Source organism: Emys orbicularis, chromosome 11 (genome assembly GCF_028017835.1).
Source record: "Emys orbicularis isolate rEmyOrb1 chromosome 11, rEmyOrb1.hap1, whole genome shotgun sequence".
NCBI classification, from domain to species: Eukaryota; Metazoa; Chordata; order Testudines; family Emydidae; genus Emys; species Emys orbicularis.
Window position 1 is genome coordinate 21,912,331 of NC_088693.1, and position 20,914 is coordinate 21,933,244.

Genomic DNA, 20,914 nt, shown 5'->3' on the forward strand with positions numbered 1-20,914 from the left:
GATCTATACCTTCTCCAGTAGGAGCTTATCAAGCAATAACTTGAAGTTTAAGTTATTGTGATTATACCACCTTTCCCTGCACAAATTGGTTGTATTCTCTAATTGAGTTTACTATTAAAGAAAATTCAGCAGGAACCATTTTGTTTTAATTTGAATCTATTCTTCCTACTCTTACCATTGCCAACTACTGAAAAAAAAATCTATCCCTTCTCCGCATCTCTTTATGTCCCTCTTTTTTATATCTAATTTTTTATATGCCGGAACCAAGCCTTTACTGCACCCACCTAAATTCCTTACTCCGTCCTCCCACACCATGTCCTCCAAACCTTTCAGCTTTTCTCTGAATTTCTTCTATATTCTTCACATCCTTCACATAGTAATCTACTAACAATTATAATTACTCCAGATGTTGTATATTGTTCTGCAAAGGAGAAGAACTAGAGCCCGCTATTGTTGAGCATTATGCTATAGTGACATAACAATACAGAATCTGGGGCCAGAGACCTTCTTAAAGAAGGAGTACAAAAGTGGTGTTAAGCTAGCTTTGTGCTACCCTAGTCCCTGGAATTCTCAGGGCTGCTCTCACTTATGGAGGCTGTCTCAGACTGCAAAAGGGCTATTATAGTAGCGAGGGCTTGCTGGGACACAGGTTACTCTGGCAGCACCCTCTTCCATCCGGTACATACTTCGTATAGTGGGTGGCATGAAGCAGGCCATCCTGCTTTATCCTGGCTTTATACTACCAAATGAAGCCCCTGCTGGCCGCTTCCATTTGTTTTAAGGTTGCTGTTGTGCTAAGCACCTATGAATAATACACAATTTCACTCTAAAGAATCTTAGTTACCTTCGTTTTCTACTTTGTGTTTATTTTTACATTTAGTTATCATTTCAACAATAAAAGTTCTATTCCTTTCAAAAAAATGATGGCAAATTCAGCTACAGGACCTGAACCTGAAGCCAATGAAGGATTCCCATTGTCTTTAGCTGGGCAGGTACTGACTCACAGTTTAATACACTTCCACTGTTTTGGTTTTTTTTTCTTTCGCTGCACAGGTGATCTTATAGTGAATTAGATGGATGTTAAGGTATTTCCCTGACATGCTGAATTTGTGTTTTTCCTTCCATAGCTCAGTACATAATATAGTTGGTGTCTTCTAGTCTGACGAGACATTTTAATGAGTCCAAGCACACACCAGCAGGCACAGAGACTTACACCAACCGGGTCGCAGTTTATTAGGGACAGGCATGAGCCACTGTCTAAATATTGTTGTTGGTTGCAGAATATCTAGTGCAAGTTTCATGCAGCTGAAAACATTCTGCTATAGTGAATTTATCATTATAGCAAACGACAGTAAAATGGACACGTATTGTAATACAATTGCTGAATGTTTAATGTGGTAGTGGTGATTAGGTATGATCTGTAGCATGGTTTCATGCGGAGACTTTCCTCCCTTAATTAGAGTTTATCATATACCTATTCCAGTAGGCATGTAAGGATCTGATAAATATAATTCCAGCTTCATATAAGGGCTCAGACATCCTTATTAGAATGTCCACATCTATCATATGGTTGTCCTTTAAAAGGGCCCATGTTTGAAAATTGGGCACTATATGCAGTTTACAAATGCAGGGTCATTACAGAATAGACTATGAGGCTTTTGTGCCATAGTCTCCATCTTTACAAAGAATATTAAATTTAAAAGGAGCATCTAGGAAGCAGAGCAGAATAAAACAAAGGTCTGAATCTCATTTATACCACTGGCCTTTAACACTCCTCTGCCAGCAGAAAGAGGCCTTAAAGTGGGTGTAAATGTAATCCAGTACAGTGTAAAAAGTCCCTACTGTAAGTGAATGTGAGACCTCGTGTCTCCAACCAAGGAAAAAGCCACAGAAAAGATTATATAAAGCCAACAGCTTGCTATGCTTTGAGCTAATTGAAATACTGTCACGAAAGCCACACATTAACTAGAGGCTCATCTTTTTTGACACACCCTCTCCTGCCACATACTGGCTGTTGTCATCTCCCACTGAATTCAAAGGGAGGTTAGGATGCTTCCATCTCACAGGAAGTGCACAGCCCTTTGCAAGTTTGGTCCTATGTTCATTAGAGAGCCCAGAGCAAAAGAATTTGATGTACGAAGACAGCTTATGTGAAAGATGTGGATCTGAACTTTGGAGATGAGGTCTGGAGCCAAAGCATGTGTCTATTTTCTAGCCTCAGTGTCAAGCAGAGTATGTGATGACATGGCCATGACTCCAGCAGCTGAACTGTTTGTAAGCTCTCCCCAAGCAGAAATCTCGCAGGTTAGTTATGTGTAGGTAGATCACAGCTCTAGGGGTTGTATATGTCAATATCTGGCAGAAATTTGGTGATTTGGGAAAAGCTTGAAGTGTAGAGGCTACGTGGCTTGTGTCAAACTTTTGTGTGCTGCTATTGGACACAGGATCAGATCAGATCCTGTCACCCTTTCCTCTGCAGCTTCCTTCCTGAGGCCAGGAAATGTTCTTTAGCTATTCTTCTTCCAGAACCCTCATTTAAGTATTAAATAGACTGCTCTGTTGTTTGCTGCATTATTATATGTATTACTGATTTTACTAACTTGTGTCTGCAATACAGATATGAGCTGTCTGAACTCTAGTGTGCTCTCATCTTTCTGGGTATTGTGCCTGACAGCATCAACCCACAATAAAGAGGCCAAGTCTCAAAGGTCAAGGAACACTACATGCATCATTTTAATCTATCATCTGCCCACAGAATTTTTTTTAACTGAACTCATTCAAAATAAATCTTGTTATGGTTGGAGACATAAAAGTTTATAGTTTTGCATTCCCATGTTCTCTGCTGTTCAAAATTGGAAAGGGGAGACTCTGAAATACTGTTGTTTTTTTTAATTGTGTTTAGCTCCAGGCCATGTAAGATATATTTTATGCAAATATTGCCAGTTCTGTAGTAATTTTATACTAGTAATCCTTCCCCCCCTAGGTATGGAGACAGATTAAAATATATAGTTATTTCAGAAAGTTTACATCAAGAACTTAGATCCCTTTGCCTGACGTTCTTGCTCATCTGTATTTTTACTATGGAAAATGATGGAGGGCCACTGTTTACTGACCAGGTAGTATCTTCAGCCCCAAACACAACGACTCACTGCTATTCCTTTCACCAGGGATGTAATTCACCCCTCTGAAGCAGGCTAGTGCAATGGCTATTCACCAATTAAGTCCAGCTTAGAGCATCGGCATAAGACAAAAAATGTTGTGCATAAGCCTTATACTGATCCTCTACATAGGTGTATATTTCTCCCTGTGCATGTAGAAGTTTATTCATGTTGTTGTACACTATGAACATTTCTCCTCAAGCCTGCCTGCAAAAGCTGAGGGTGAAATCCTGCCAATGACTTTAACAGAACCAGGATTTCAGCCCACATGCTCCAGGTCAGCATTGTGCCTATCTACACTTCTTTCATCAGTGAAAGCGGTAGTACCAAGCCCTACAGCTTGTGTATGGTGCTGTGTTTCACCGTGAATGGAACATGTATTTTTTTACATAAGAAAATATTAAATAAAACATTAAAATCCAGATTCAGTGTTGTGCATGCAAAGCATCGATTCATATAATATTTGAAATTATCAAAATTTCATTTATTGACATCAAAGTATAATTACCTATAGAACTGATCTGTCTTTTTATCTATATGTCTCCCCTTCAATGTAGTAACTAAGCAAAGCACAAGAGCCAGATCTGATCCTCATATAACTATCAGAGAAAACTAGTGAAATGAGACTCTTCATATTTTTTAGATGAATAGGTTCATAAGATTGAAACTGAAACTCATATAACTTAATGGGAAACTTAGTTTAACTACAACTAAATTATAGTCCAGCTACTGTATTTTAGTACAGTAATAACAGAAAAAGAAACACATGGATTAGTTAAAGAAAAAACAAACCAAAACTATATCAAAATATGAATCAAAGTTAGGATGAATTTAACCCAAAGAACTGAATTTCAGTTAGCAACCTATCTTCCCAAATATGGGCCTCAGTCCTGCAATGTTCTCTGTGTAGGTAGAATCTTGCACCCACAGCAAGTCACACTGACCTCATTGGGGTTCTGTACAGGCGCAGTGGCCAGCCTGTGCAGAGCTCATTGCAGATAGGGGGTCTTGGCCCAATACACAGCTTTCTACTTCCATATCAAATTCGATGCTCAGGGATTCAGTCACTAACTGAATTTTTATGCTAATGCCAGAAAAAAAGGAACAGGTCCTTAATACCATTTAGATGTAATTTTTTGTCTCTTAAAATGAAACCACCCCATTAATCTCCATGATAGTTTTTATCATGAAAAATTACAGGTGGTCAATGGCAATAATATAGTAATTATTTAGATGAAATGAATGCTGTCTGTTAGTGTATTTAATTAAGCATACAAAGTACTTGCTTTGATTTTATTTGTATTTAAGACTGTTTTCCCCAAAGTATTTATTATCCAAAGCATGATTCTTCTAATCTTAGATATACTCTAGCACTGAAGTACTATTTTATATCTGCACTTCTCAGCTGCTTTTATCATGAATAGATGTATTACAAACCACATTAATGAGCTGCTTAGCATTCATATATTAGTCCTTTCCTCATTTTATATGGAAATAATACTATAAAAATTCTAAGAATACTAATTTTATGTTCATGGTAATGATGAGATGCAAAGCAAATAACAAGGAGGAAGTCTGCGAATATGAAATGGATTAATACATCGTCAGAGTGCTTTACAATGGTATAAACTTATTAAGCATGTAATTAAGTAGGATCAATTGCACTGTTTGTTTTTGGGGTAATGTTTTAGCTATTTTAGAGGTTTCATCTTCTTTATGAATTTAATTTCACACTTTAAGAATCTTCTTGTATTGTCACATAAGTTCTATCAATATCCAGAATAATGTGTTGGGGATGAGGGCTTGTTGGATTTTCCTATCCCCACAAAAGTTTTATGAATAATGTAAGACTAATCAAATTTTGTCAATACACACATGGCAAATTATACTGTCTATACTCGCCAAAGTGGACCCCTTGAAATCCGTGGGACTGCTAGCATGAGAAAGGGGAGTGAGATTTGGCCCTACAGGAACCTAACTAACGCACACGCACACACACGCACGTGCACACACGCGCGCACGCACACACACAATCTAGAGAAACTGATTTTGGTGCAGAGGCCAAGCTCTGTGTTATTGGATTAAGATACAAATGTGAAAATAAATCTGTTAAAGTAAATTATCTTATTTTCAGGGAGGAAGTACATATTGTTGAATCTCAGTGTTTGTTAAATCCAACCTCCTAGTAAATTCTACTATTAATTTAAACATGTCATAATAGTTACAAATCTGTCCTTATTAGCCTCCTTCACTGACTAGTCCCATTGAATTCAATGCGCTTTGGATAAGGACCTTCAGACTGATTATTTTCCAATTTTATTATAATACAGAATAAGTAAAACAATCATCATGTTACTTCTCACTACTAATATATGTAGCCATGCCACTGTACTATAGGAATCTGCTTTTTATAGTTGATGTTACCTGTTTCTTTGGATTATGAAGCATATTTGAAGTGGATTTACCTCTTATAAGAATCCAGAAAGCCAAGGATGCTAAAAGAATCAGTAAGGCCAATTTATACACCATATCTTTGGCCCAATCCTGTACACATTTACTTGCATGTGTACACTTTACTCATTACAAATAAAATTAAATTCAGATTGGGCAGAAGGCCAGCCCAAGGCTTTGAGGATCTATTTTGAGGATATAGGCCCAGCTCCCCAACTCCCATTGAGATTAATGAGAGCTAGGTTCCTAACTACCTTTGAGGATCTGGGTGTTTGGCCCCAATGCTGCAATGTACAATGCATTGGCAGACTGCTGTACCCTCATGTCATACACTGCTAGAACAGTGTCTTAAGTGGACTGCAGACCTTGTAAAAAGAACAGGAGTACTTGTGGCACCTTAGAGACTAACAAATTTATTTGAGCATAAGCTTTCGTGGGCTACAGCCCACTTCATCGGATGCAATAGTAGACCTTAACATTGTGACCTTGTGACATTTCACCTCTACATTTCACCTACTCACACATGGCTAAGTACTAGTGCTAATGTATGTAAAGGTTTTCAGGATCAGGCCCATATATCCACAAGTTAACAATTAAGAACTAAATCCTAACAGGATATATTTAGAAAGAAGTTCTGTTTACATTTCCTTTAGATACACTTCAGCTGCCTTGCTAAAAAGGCTAAACTGTATTTCAGTTGAATCCAGACTGATGATATAGCGAGTTAAGTACTTTTTCATAGTTATATGTTATACACTGAATAAGTGCTTTTGTCTTGCATTATTTCTCAGTCCATAGTAAAGTGCTCTTTTGCTGACTAAAATGGCTTTGCGCTGTATGGCTAATAAAACATCTGAATCCTTATTTTAAATCACAACTCTGCTTTTAAAAAGAGCAATTTCACACTTCTTCTAGAAAGCCACCTGCTTGTGAATGACAATGGTTTTCATCAGTAATTTTGAGAGGAAAACCAAGTTATTATAGTTCAACATATTTTCAAGTGCCAAATAAAGAATACCCAGCCACTATTTAAATATACTGCATCTTTTTAGCACAGTGTCTAAAGGCCAAACATGCCATTATTATGATAAGAGCATTTGCAATGGGTTTCAGTGCAACTGGAGTCCAAGGTAAAGTGGCATCATCTCAGGCAACAGCCTTTCAACAAGAAGTTTACTCTATAGGATTATTGTAATTTTGTAAATCCATGTGTTGCAAAAGCTATAATCATCAGTTTGGACCAGCAAAGTCAAAAGGGCTTTGCCAGTGTTACCTAATTGTAACTTTTTTAAAATGTTTTAAATTTGTAATAATATCTAAATAATAGACAATGTTGTGCAGTAGTTTTCTCCATCCCTCCTCCCCCACCCCAAAAAAGCAATTTTACCAAAACAGTGCCTGCTAGGAAATGTGTGCGTGCACCTAAATAATCACCACTATCACACAATTCTGAGAAATCTGGATGGATTATCCTCTAGATTGGGTTGAAATCTTCTCCCTCAGTCTCCTCAAATCTCTTCTCTTGATGAAGACTGTTCAAACCCAGCAGTAGGGCAGAACCATTTGCAATACTCCCAAATGAGGGATGGCTAGCAAGGGACCAATGATTGTTAAGGGAGAGGTGATAAAATTAGGAAGTAAGAATGGGGACGTGTACAGAAGGAAAGGATAAAATGTGGGGATGATAGGGAATAAGCTAAGAGAAGAACCACTGAGAGAGAGAGAAAAACCTAGGAGGAAGAGGAGTAGAGTATGAAGGAGGAATAAAAGGGAGAGAAGATGACAAGCTAAAATGGAGGGGGGGAAAGTAGTGACAAAAGGAGGACAGAAAGCAAAAGTGAGGGCTGGAGCGCAAAGCAAAAGCAAAGGGGACAGACAGAGTAGGAGGAAGGCACTGGAAGGGTTGGAAGAGGTAGAAAGAAGTGGGGAATGGGAGGAGAGCAGAAGGAATAGAAATAGAGAGAAAAAACACCAAGGACAGATTAAATTGGACACGTTAATAATGAAAGGAGAGGGAGGCAAGAGAAGAAATGGGGAAGGAGAGATGCTGCCAAATTTATAATAAGGAGCGCTCACAAAAATATTGCACATCAGTCAGTCATACAGGTTAAATTCACTGTGCAAAATACTCTGCCTTATAAAAAAATTCTAGTCCAATACTCTTCAAACTACAAAGCATCCATCAGTACCACACTTTTCTCACTATCAATTGCCTAATCCCTCAATCCTTATAGTCCCACCCTTTCAACTCAGCATGCATTCTCCTCCCAATACATCTTGAGGCACTGTTCCCTATAGCGGCAACAATGGTATCAGTTAGATCCATCCTGTGGACTCTGGATATGGGCTAGTTGGTTAGGAAGGAAACCAGTCCCTTCTGGTGATGGGAAACCCTTTGGTTCCTGAAGGGTTTGGGTCTCCCCCAGCTTGAGTGTGTGTGCGTAGGGGGAAAGTGATTGAGTCAGGGACTAGTTATTCCCAGGCTGGTGCAGGGTGTATGGAAGGAGCAAATGTCCCTTGTGTGGTGGAGTGGTAGTGGTGGGTTGGAAGAGAGATGAGGTTCAAGGCTCAGATACTACGGTGATGGACATGGCATAGGAATCAGAAAAGAACGAGCATGAAAAAGCTCCCTTCCAGTACGAGCACTGCAAACTTTGGATTGGGCTGGGCAGGCAGGCACTGACAGAGACATTCAGGCTATATAGGACAATCACCTCTACTATTAGCAATCACACAAGTATTCCTTATGTAACAGATGTTACAGCCACACAGATGGCAAGAACCGCACACAGCAACAGCTGCTTGACAACCAGCAAGCGTATTCCTAGCTTCAGAGAGAGATGAACACTAGAAGAAGCAGAAGAAGCAGTTGCATTATTTGGGTGGGCATGCCCACTCTCTCCCACAGCATAACCCAATCCTATCCATTATTATTGCAACACAGTGCATAGATCAGCCTTAGAGAAATGTGGTCTAGATGACATTACAATAAGGTGGGTGCACAACTGGTTGAGATACTGTACTCAAAAATAATAGTTATCAGTGATTTGTTGTCAAACTGGGAGGACTTATCTAATGAGGTCACACAAGGGTCAGTTCTGGGTTTAGTAGTATTCAATATTGTCATTAAATGTCTTGAATAACTGAATGGAGAATTTCAGAGTAGCAGCCGTGTTAGTCTGTATCCGCAAAAAGAACAGGAGTACTTGTGGCACCTTAGAGACTAACAAATTTATAAGAGCATAAGCTTTCGTGGGCTACAGTTCACTTCTCTGGATGCATATAGAGTGGAACATATATTGAGGAGATATATAAACACATACAGAGAGCATTAACAGGTGGGAGTTGTCTTACCAACTCTGAGAGGCCAATTAAGTAAGAGAAAAAAACTTTTGAAGTGATAATCAAGATAGCTCAGTACAGACAGTTTGATAAGAAGTGTGAGAATACTTACAAGGGGAGATAGATTCAATGTTTGTAATGGCTCAGCCATTCCCAGTCCTTATTCAATCCTGGGTTGATTGTATCTAGTTTGCATATCAATTCCAGCTCAGCAGTCTCTTGTTGGAGTCTGTTTTTGAAGTTTTTCTGTTGTAAGATAGCCACCCGCAGGTCTGTCATTGAATGGCCAGACAGATTAAAGTGTTCTCCCACTGGTTTCTGAGTATTATGATTCCTGATGTCAGATTTGTGTCCATTAATTCTTTTGCGTAGAGACTGTCTGGTTTGGCCAATGTACATGGCAGAGGGGCATTGCTGGCACATGATGGCATATATCACATTGGTAGATGTGCAGGTGAACGAGCCCCTGATGGTATGGCTGATGTGATTAGGTCCTATGATGATGTCACTTGAATAGATATGTGGACAGAGTTGGCATCGGGCCAAATCTGACATCAGGAATCATAATACTCAGAAACCAGTGGGAGAACACTTTAATCTGTCTGGCCATTCAATGACAGACCTACGGGTGGCTATCTTACAACAGAAAAACTTCAAAAACAGACTCCAACGAGAGACTGCTGAGCTGGAATTGATATGCAAACTAGATACAATCAACTCAGGATTGAATAAGGACTGGGAATGGCTGAGCCATTACAAACATTGAATCTATCTCCCCTTGTAAGTATTCTCACACTTCTTATCAAACTGTCTGTACTGAGCTATCTTGATTATCACTTCAAAAGTTTTTTTCTCTTACTTAATTGGCCTCTCAGAGTTGGTAAGACAACTCCCACCTGTTCATGCTCTCTGTATGTGTGTATATATATCTCCTCAATATATGTTCCACTCTATATGCATCCAAAGAAGTGGACTGTAGCCCACGAAAGCTTATGCTCTAATAAATTTGTTAGTCTCTAAGGTGCCACAAGTACTCCGGTTCTTTTTGAATGGAGAATATGTTTATAAAATTTGCAGATGGTAGAGGTTGCACACACATTTGAGGATAGGGCTAGGATTCAAAATGGCCATGAAAAATTGGAGAATTGGTCTGAACTCAACAAGATGAATTTCAATAAAGACAAGTGCAAAGTACTACACTTTGAAAACAATCAAATGCACAACTACAAAATGGGGAATAACTGGTTAGGTGGAAGTACTGCTCCAAAGGGATCGGGTGTTATAATGGATCACAAATTGAATGAGTCAACAGTGTGACACAGTTGTGAAAGAGGCTAATATTCTGGTGATGTATTGACAGGAATGTCATATGTAAAACATGGCAGATAATTCTACTCAGAACTGGTGAGGCCTCAGCTGGAGTAATGTGTCCAGCTCTGGGCACCACATTTTAAGAAAGATGTGGACAAACTAGAGAGAGGAGAGAGAGAAAATGATAAAAGATTTAGAAAGCCTGCTCTCTGAGGAAAGGTTAAAAAACTGGACATGTTTAGTCTTGAGAACAGAAGACTGAGGGGGAACCGGATAACAGTTTTCAAATATGTTAAGGGGTTCTATAAAGAGGACTGTGATCAATAATTATCCATGTCTACTGGAGAAAGGACAAGTACTAATCAGCAGAAAGGAGAGTTAGGTTAGATGCTAACTATAGGCTCTGGAGGTTGTGAAAAACCTCCACTGATGGGGATTCAAGAACAAGTTGTACATTTGATTGTTTTCAAAGTGTAGTACTTTGCACTTGTCTTTATTGAAATTAATCTTGTTGAGTTTAGACCAATTCTCCACAGGGACTTCTCAAGGTCTCTCCCAGCCCTACATGTCTATGATTCTATATGGAGAATTTAATCAAGATGATTCTTTAGGATAAACTTAAAACTTAAAAGGACTTGAAATCTAATTAATTTAGAAGAAAAAAAGTTAAAATAAAATAGGTTTATTGCATGGCTGGTGGTTCAATTAAAGCTTAATCAGTGACAAACAAATATTTTAAAGCTTGGGGGGGGCAGAGGAAGATTGGTTGGTTGGTTGGTTGGTTCCCTGAAAGGTAGGCATCGGTGAGCAAATCATGAGCCTCCAAAAACTAATGGGGGTCCCAAGAGCCTCTCAATTTGTTTTCTAAGGCTGTCCGGGGAAGACATGCACTTTTTTCAGGGACAGCTCTATTCCTGTGCATCTCCTAATTTCTTCAAGAGACTAACTCCTCCTATATGTATTGGAGGAGGTCTCCAGAATGTTAGAGAGGGGAATGCCTTTTGCTGTGCTGCCACCCGTATTCACCCTGCTCTGCTCTGTTCTCTGCCCTTACCAATGTCTAATAACTAGGGGATAGCATGAGCCCCTTCAGTTCATCGATGAAACAAAGGTGAAGGAAATAAAGGGTTGGGGAAATAGAGCAGAAAGTTTAGATAGGAAGAGAACCTGACCATTGAGCTAAATGAACTTTTCACTAGCATCTTGGTGGAGGCATATTGTGGACAAGAATGGAAGAAACATGTCCTAATGCGCGGCAGCACGGCTAGAGTTCAGATTATGCCAGCATTTCCATCACAAATCTTGTTGTTTGGTGATTTATAGCTTAGTCATGAAAATAAAATTGCTTTGGGCTAAAAATATGACAAAGGCTCAGTCTAGGTATGAATTATTTTTATAAGTTTTCCAAAAGATTGATTTGCTCATTTAAAAAAAAACAACAGATGTACAAGTATATATCAGGTTAAATGCTTTTTGAGTGTCTAAATTTACAACCACTTCAGTGTAAGAGAAGTCAATTTAGCAAGCAATTAATCCATAAAGTTATTTAATTGATTCTGAAATTTTGGTATTTGCCACCATTCTCCAGGGGCCGCATTCTGCCCTTGTACTGTAGTTAGGTACTGTAGTAAGAGGACCACTGTCAAAAGCATTCATTTAAATTATGATCTCTCCCTCCCCCCATGCTCAAAATCTGCTCTAAAAAAACATATGTACAAGATAATCATCCAAAAAAGAAGAAAAGCTGATGTTCCCCATGGCCATATTCTGCTTCATTTTTTACTCTCATGACTGATAAGTTCTAGGGGATACATGTATCTGATGAACTACAGAAGCCAGAGCTGCATAAACCTGGACTGTATTGTGTTAGAGCTGAGTGGATAGACTAAAGTGGTGGAAGGGATGATCTCTTATAGCTCTTATCTTGTCCAGTGAGATGTGGCAAAGCTTCACTTATGCATGTTTATAAAGCACTTTGCAATCACGGCATGAAAGACATTCTGGGTAAGATCCACCACCATGCAGGATGTCAGCAGAAATCTAGTGTTTAAATTTGTGGGATTTAAGTAGGGCATAAACCTACTGGTGTCCCCACAGAGAAGAGCTGAATTTTATGCAGAGTGCATTTCATGTAATGATCTCAAAATGTTTCACAAACATAAATAAATTTAGCTTTTGCCATACCCCTTTTAGGGTGCCATTTGGTTTCAGTAAGGCTGAAATGGGGGACGGATTCTCTGCTGTACATCTGCAAGTGGTGAATTATGATTAATGAGCCAACCTGCTGAGACCCTGTCACCTCTTAATACATGTTTAACCAATCCAGTATACTGATGTCTCTCAGCTGAACATTTTAAAGACCTGTTTATATATCTACATGTATAATTAATAATAGCAAATGATGTTGTAAACATGGCCTAAATCATATGCAGATTTTCAAAATGTCCTTTGAATCTTCACCCAACTACTTTTGCTGACACAACCAGAGACTGGATTTATCAGTTAGTACATAGCGGACAGAATAATATAACTTGCCCAGTGGATGCACAGATTTATCTTTAAAATTTGATACTTCCCTATGATTAAAGATAGTATGTGCAGATCTACAGTTAATTATGGTGTTTACTTATGTATTTTTCTCAATAAAGCATCACTGAAGTTGTGCTCAAGTCCCAGAATGTGTAAAAAGGAACAAACAAAAGTCACTTGTTATACCCAATAAAGTAAGAAAAAACTATTATAAAGTAGGTTTTAGAAACAAAGAAGTTTAAAAATAAAACTGTGCAAAAGTAAAGACAGACTCTCCAGCACGTTTTTGTTTTTGTTGTTGTTTTTTTGTTCAGATAGGATTTTTATGTTGGAACCCATGTGATTTCCCTATCATAGAAAATTAATGTTGCTTACCTGACCACAACTTACTTGTCATTTTCTTTCGATCATGACTAAATTATATTATTCAAAATTGAGATATTTAATTCCAAAACTTATATTGCAGCACACTGCGAAACAAGTGGTGACAGCAGTAATGTCTGGATTCCTCCCGCCTTTACAGCTGATGTAACAGTTTCCGACAAGTTAGAAGAAAAAGAGATCAGCTACCTTTTCTGATGTGCCACTTAGACAGGAAGCCAATACACCACTTAAGTTTTCCAATGAGAGCTGTTTCACTAATGCAAGAACATGCCTGTGTCTAAAAAACAGTTTAACATCTTTAGGAAAGATTGAAATGCGAAGTTGTCTCTAATATTAGCAAACAGACGTCCTCTTCTACCTCTGCTGCTGTTGGAGCTCAGGAATGAAGCATATTGTCTTTCTGATAGTGTAACAGGACCAGTACTTAGGGCTGGTCTACACTTAAAATGCTGCAGCTGTGCCACTGTAGCACTTCATTGAAGATGCTACCTATGCCAACGGGATGGCTTCTTTCATCAGCATAGGTACTTCACCTCCCCGAGAGGCAGTAGCTATGTCAACAGAAGAAACCCTCCCATCGACACAGTGCTGTCTAGGAGTTAGGTCGGTATAACTGTGTTTCTGCATCCCTGAGCGACATAGTTATACTCACATAAATTGCTAGGGCAGACCAAGCCTTGGAAAAGTTCATTGTTCCTCAAAGCACTTGTCCTAGTCTGCCAAAAGCCTTTCCCTGCACTGGCAAATAAGCAAACATTACAGTGTGGTACTAATACTAAATTATTCTTTTCATTCTTTTTGTTATTGAATGTTCCATAGACTATCAGCAATTTCATAAAATTTAACTAAATGTTCATATTTGACACTCCATTGTGGTTCTTTTCCTACTAATGTCAGAGAGACTGTTTAAATACAATACAGCTGACATCAAATGTCAAATGAAGGACTACTTATGTATTTAAAGTTATGCATGTGCTTAAGTACCCTGCTAAACTACAGCCATAAATAGTTCCTTAATGTTATAAGTTTCTTCATTCAAGAGTAGCTACACAACACTGTGATGTTAAGGGAAGAAAATATAAGGCTATTTTTTCATCACCTGATATGTCCAATATTTTCTCCTCTTACCTTCACTGGGCAGTTATATGGTAGCTCATCGTGAATTGGAAACAGAACCTTTTTTTTTAATTTAGTGTGGTATTTTCAAAAGCTCATTAAGTGACTTAGGAGGTCAATGGGACTTTCAATGGAATTTTGTCTCTTAAGTCACTTGGTGATTTTTGAAATTCTCACCATTATAGTTTAGGACCTCAGCAGCAGCAAAAACTCAAATAGCTTCTTAACTTTTGCTGGGAGAAAGAGTCCAAATTAGGTACAATATTGATATTACTTTAAGCTTTGTGACACTACTGAGAAGCCTCACTTATTTAACCTCCAATAACAACAAATGTATTGAAAAGGCTAATTTAGTAAATTAGGTGAGATTCAATCTTTAAAATTAGCTAACTCTTGCCCCCCTCACAAACTTCAATTTCAGGATGGATTTTAGAAGCTAATACACTCTCAAGATCCTAGAGAAATTACTGTTTTAACCAACTCTTAGAAGATACATAGTATAGGTTCAAGTACGCCAAATTCTAGTGATGGGGCCACCAAAATCAAATCAGAACTGAAGCATGGAGAAAAGGCAAATGATGCTATTTTGAAATATGATATCTCAAGAGCCAATATTGCTACATATTATTGAAAAGATGGAATTGGGTTTACATGCAATGGCATATTGATGTATTTCTGCCTCCTTTTTCATGAGATAATGGATCTTAAAAAGATCAAGTAGTACTTTGGGACAGAACTACAGGCAGTTTACCACATAGTCTGGATCCTTACAATATCCTAACTCACCAGGACCTGTTCACCCCAAATAAAGTGGATGGAGCTGGTTGTTTTCTAGTGAAAGTGATTCCGATGTCATTTAAAGAAGATCTACAATGCTAGGGTAGAAGAGAAGGCATAACAAACTATAAAGAATGTGAAAGGTAGGAAGACTGTCTGTACAGTCTGTCTGTCTCAGGCCTACTATGATTCTGCTTTGTGTTCTGCTGGGATAAATGAAATTGTTCTCCTAAATGTTTATGCTGCTAAGACAATGGATTGAAAATTGCAGAGTTATTGCACATTGTCAGAAAAACAAGTATAGATACTGTACTGTGTATTTGGCTCTATAAGATATTCATGAAGTAAGAACAATGCTTGGAGTCAGGGCCAGTTCTGACAGGTAACAAAGTCTGCAGCCACATGCTGAGAGAGTTCTGTGTATCTTGCACCATACGTCAATCCCCCTTTGCACACCACATTTTAGGAGTGAAGGCCCCCACCTCATGGCCAGAGGACAGCTGTGAGTCCTGAGGATGACAGTGCCCTATGCTGGAACTACTGCTGAGCTGCCTGAACAATTTTGTGAGGGAGAAGGGTGTTTTGTTTTCGAACCTGATGCCTGCAGTTTTACAGAGAAATCAGGTTCTATTCCATTTCTTTTTTTCCCCTCCTCACCATGGTGCTCTTTGGCAGAAAGGAGTCTGAGAATGAGGAAAGAGAGAGAGAAAGAGAGATGTGCAAGCAAGCCAGAAATAAATCCTGAAGTTTCTAACATAAAAAGTGTCTAAATGGTAAAAGACATTTGTCATTTGGATGTCAGTGTTTTGTATCTTTGACACTATCACTGAGAAAAAAATAATATCCTGAAATAGGATGCATAATCTAAGTCTCTGGATTTGGTTTGGAAAGCCATTGGCACTTGTTGGTGGATGCACGTCTTCTATGTATGAGGAGTATTTTGGGCAGAGACCCAACAAGTGAACAGGACAAGCTGGACATAAATCTGTGGCTGGAAATGATAACATTGTACAGGGAGTTGGCATTTCAAGACATAATTAGTGAATTTTCCATCTCAAATCAGGCAGCAACTGCTCAGAGAGGCAAATATATACAGTTATCAGAGGCTAATACATACAAATATTATACAGTTATCAGGTGACAAATATACTAAAACTGGACACATATGTGCTCCGTGTTGCTGGGGTTCTGTATTCTTACTACATGCTTCAAACAGGTGACAGCATAGCTTTTGTCATATTTAGACATTATTACTCAAGGTCATTTGTAGGGCTGGACAAATGTGGCAGAAAACCTTTAATGTGTATTGACCTGATTTTTTAAAATTCATTTTCTTCAACCAGATTTACTTCCTACAAATAGTCCAGCAAACGAGTTTATAGACAAGAATGTTTGTGGTAACAATGAATTTTAAGCAAATATTTCAAAAATTCTGTGGGCATTCACACCAGAATCTTGATGTAATGGCTTAAGTCCATCTATCAGTAAAAGAGAAACATGCAATGGGCTGAAGTAGATTGATATCAATCCATTGCCTTCAACAGCCCCAAAATAGTTGCAGAAATTATTTGGTTAATAATTTCAAAGAAAGAATATATTAGAAAAAATACAATTCTCTCATGGACAATTCACTAACAGATAAGAAACAAAATTTGTTCAATAAATTATTCATTATGAATTACTGGACCAGCTTTTTTTTTTTTTTTTTTTTTTGTACTATACAGAGCAACAGCTCTTCTGGGAACAGAATAATCATTGCTAAAATAACACAACAGGGTAAAAGGGGATTTGCTCTAAGCATCTGATTTTGCTTTTTTGAAACTATTTGTGAGTACATTTAGCACTAGTGAAAAGTACCAAACTGAGAGCTTGGTGATGAAAGCCCCATATCCACAGACTGGGAACAGCTTAGGCAGTGACAGGGCAGCTCTGTCACATTCCTTTGCTATTGTTATGGAGGGCCCCCCTCCTGAACTCCCTTCTCCCCACCTTCCAGTGGTCAGCTAGTTTCATCCCACTGTTGCCAATTTAGTCATTTTCCAACCCCTCCTTTAAATTGGAACATCCCCTCTAATTTCAATTTCTGGGGAAAACACTGGTCCTGATCCAACACCAAATGAAGTCAACAGGTGCTGGTTTAAGCATTAAATGAGAGAGTACATAGTTGGTTCTCCATTCCTATTTAATCCTAGATCCCTTATTGAATTTGCTAACAAGAGGACTAGTCGGTATCAATTTTTAGTGGTATCTGTCTGATTCTACCAACTCATCTTGCATAAGTCACTAAAGATCTGCCAAATGGTAACAACTTTCAGCCACAACCGAACAGAAGAATGTGTGATCTGGTGCACTCAAAGTGAAATGCTTTGTATCCTTATTACCCATCCCTCAAGTCCTCATATGCTTCATAAACATCTGGTATGTAGATTTATTATGTCTTAAACAAACACCACAATATAAGTTCTATTTAGAAAAGTGAACTATGATGTTATATGTATAGATAAGGTTATATTTTGTGGAAACCTCTTGGAGTGTACTCTAGTTTAACCAACCCAAATATTTCATTTTAAGCACTGATATTTGCACTGAGAATTTGGAGATGGCTCACACGGCCTTTTTAAAGATGTTTCTCTTTATGTGCATCAGCTAAGCAGAAAATCATGATCAAGTACAGAGTAGGTTCAGGCAAAGAACAGGAAAAATTCTGTTTCAAATTTCAAGATGCTAATGAAACAGAAAGGGTTTAATCCTCAACCGGTGTAAATTGTTGTAGCTCCATTGACTTCAATAAAGCTATGACGATTTATATCAGCTGAGGATTGGGCCCAAGAGAAGAAATGATGTGCGGTTATTACCAGTTGAGTGATTTTCTCCTGATGCCAATTACTGTCAGGAAACAGAAGTAAGTAGGGATTTATGCACATTTATATGCAGTAGAATGAGTTTGGCATGGACAGCGTGAAGGAGCAAGGCACTCCATTTCAAAATGCCAAACTATGCTCAACAGAAAAATGAGGACCCATTAATACTAATACCACGATTTGGGAACAAATCTATAGGGAAGATGTCCTCAGCAGGTGAATAAAATAGAGAGAAGGAGGCAACACTGCTAACATAATATGTTTGGTGCCTGTCACCCAGACTGATCTCTTACTGCCAAACCATGAGGTCTTTTTACTGGAAAATTTTAAAGAATTATTTAGTGCATGTCATTTTTGTAGCCCATTTCCGCAATTGATATTCCCTTGTGAGTACAAAATTATGTTTAAAATACAGCCAAAGAACCATAGCTTTAAATGAAAAAAGATGCATTGGGAAGGGAACATGTCACAGCTAATTATGAAAAAATATTTCATACTTATACGCAGCTTTTTTCTCTTGAGGATTCAAAGTGCTTTACAAACCATTACTCAGTGAACCCTCACAACAACCTCAGAAATTAACTATTATACCTATTTTACAGATCAGTAAACTGTAGCGCATGAAGGTTAAGTAGCCTGTCCAGTGTCAGATAGCAAACCTGCATGTGTAGATTCCCTGTCCAAGATTTTAAAAACTAGGATTATAGTCCCTAATTTGATTTAATACATGGTACTTTCTGTACCTTTAGCAGGTAAAGCAAATCTCTAGCTTTTTATATTGCACTAAAAAGAACAGTGCATTTTGTCAGTATCCTCTCTTACATGAGCTGATTATCATGGGGACATAGACCAGGAAGTTCCCTCATTTTCCTCATAATGTAGGAAACAAGGGAACATTAAGATTTAATATCACTTCATCAGTAGTCCAGAAATCTGAGAAGCCTGCAAGGGTTCTGCTCTGGTCTCCAGCCGCTCTCAGTCACAGAGAAAATATTTTTTTTTATTAAGATTAAGCATGTTCTTTTAAATCTTTCCCTGATGTTTTTAAATACTTTGCCTCTTTTGTCTTATTACACTATTCCATGTTTTGCCTTCCCATCTTCCTTTTCCTCCTTTGAGGTCTCAGTGCTCCTCTCTCTGACATTGTGTTGCACTATAATTTTTTTCCCCCTTTTTTGAAGAAATCTTATTTTTCTTCCTTTGTCTGCCATTGCTTCTGCCTACTATAGCTATTCTACTAAATCAGTAAGAGAATATGGAACATATGCTCTGATGATAGTGTTCAATATAAAATGACAGATGAACAAAACACCTTCCAGTTCTTTCATCTCACACCTGCATATTGAGTGTAACCTATTCCTCATGGTACAAAGATTCACTTGGGATGGGTTTTTTTAAAACCAAAATCCACTCTTATGACCATACAGTACAGCTATCTGTACACTTCAAAGGGAAATAAGGATAACATGCGGTACTTTTTACTTACAGGTATCTAAAGACTCATCTGAATCATCTGGACAGTCGGGTTCTCCATCACATAGCCAATTTTGAGACACACAAGTCACATGATCATCGCAAAGAAACTCTCCTATGTCACACAGCTGTTCTTCTGAAAAGGAAAATGTTTTTACATGGAATGATTAACAGATGAGTGAAAATAAAGAGACAAAATGGTATGATCATTAAATAGGAAATTAAAGCAAATACACAAAAGAACATGACTATGAGTTGAAAGCTGAACAAGATCTTTAACAGCCAGATTATGATGATTTAGACTGAGCAGTGCATCACCCTCTGCAAAATCCTACTGAAGTAAATTAAGAGATTAAGGTACACCCAGACATGAGTAAAGATAACATAATCTGTCCCTATAAAAATAAGATAGAAGTTTCATATTTTTTTTGCTAATTTTTAGTTTCAAGCATATCATCATGAGATCATCTTGGTCATTATATGGAATCCAACAAGCTTTATGTCTATAATATCTGCCTGCATGAAATGGCTGGTTATTGTCAGAAATGTCTATTTGCAGGAAAGGACTCAGTGACGATATGATTTCCTTATTTTGTTCTCAAAGAGCTTTAACAAATTGTGCACCCAAATCAAAAGCTTTTTCCAGGAAAGGTCTTCTGTGATAGCCAAAGACCCTGCTCTCATAGTTTTAACTATTTTTTTTATACTGAGTTTACTCAGATGACATTAAACTCAAAACCACATCTCATGTTAAAAAATAATAATACTCAAAGAAGTATTACTAATATTAATACTAATGGTTTCTACAGTGCTTTAAAAACACTAAAGGCCCACTTTAAAAAAAAAAAGGCCTTAATTGTTTGCAGGCACAAATGCTAGTATTTAACCACTTAATTATTTTTGCAAACCAGATAGATGTTTTTTTTTTAACAGTAATTTTGCTGATCATGGCTGTAAAATTGTAAACTGAGTTTAAAACACTGGCCATAAGGGACCAACACTGCATGTGTTGCACACCAAAAACACCTGCTGGCTTCAATCAACAATTCCTGCCTTACTGAAGTTTCGGGTTGAAATAATGCAGGAGTAGGTAATCATTAATTGAACCTACAACACCTCTGTGCAGTAAATACTATTCATTTTACTGATGTGCAAATTGCAGCAGTGCCTTTCCCAAGGTCACACTGCAGATTAGTGGACAGAGCCCGTCTAATTCTTCTCTCAGTTACACCATTGAAGACCAGAAATAACTCTATTAAAGTCACTGGTATTGCAACAGTGTAAAATTGGTATAATTATGAGGAGATTTAGGGCTCCTGCTCCCTCGTTCCATTGCTAGATCAGTACATCAGCTCAGTTCATAGTGAAAGCTAATAGATGTTGCTATGATTTCCAATTGTTATTACATTTCATTGTTTTTATATATAGCTGTTCTGAGTGACTGAAACTGACTGGCTCTTACATGAGATCTGTTTTGCTACAGCATGTGATTAAAGGCTTCTAATTATCAAG

The 20,914-nt window shown here is 38.0% G+C and overlaps 1 protein-coding gene across 1 annotated transcript in view; it reads right to left on the reverse strand.

The window, feature by feature from the left end:
- LRP1B (LDL receptor related protein 1B) overlaps nt 1-20,500 on the reverse strand; it is a 1,070,902-nt gene extending 1,050,402 nt beyond the window's left edge. Inside the window, exons 1-2 of the mRNA XM_065413676.1 lie at nt 20,461-20,500; nt 19,416-19,538 (exon numbers count right to left, since the gene is read on the reverse strand). Of these exons, the coding sequence (XP_065269748.1) occupies nt 19,416-19,538; nt 20,461-20,500 (163 nt within the window). The remainder of the gene's footprint in view (nt 1-19,415; nt 19,539-20,460) is intronic.
- Between the last annotated feature and the right edge of the window lie 414 nt (nt 20,501-20,914).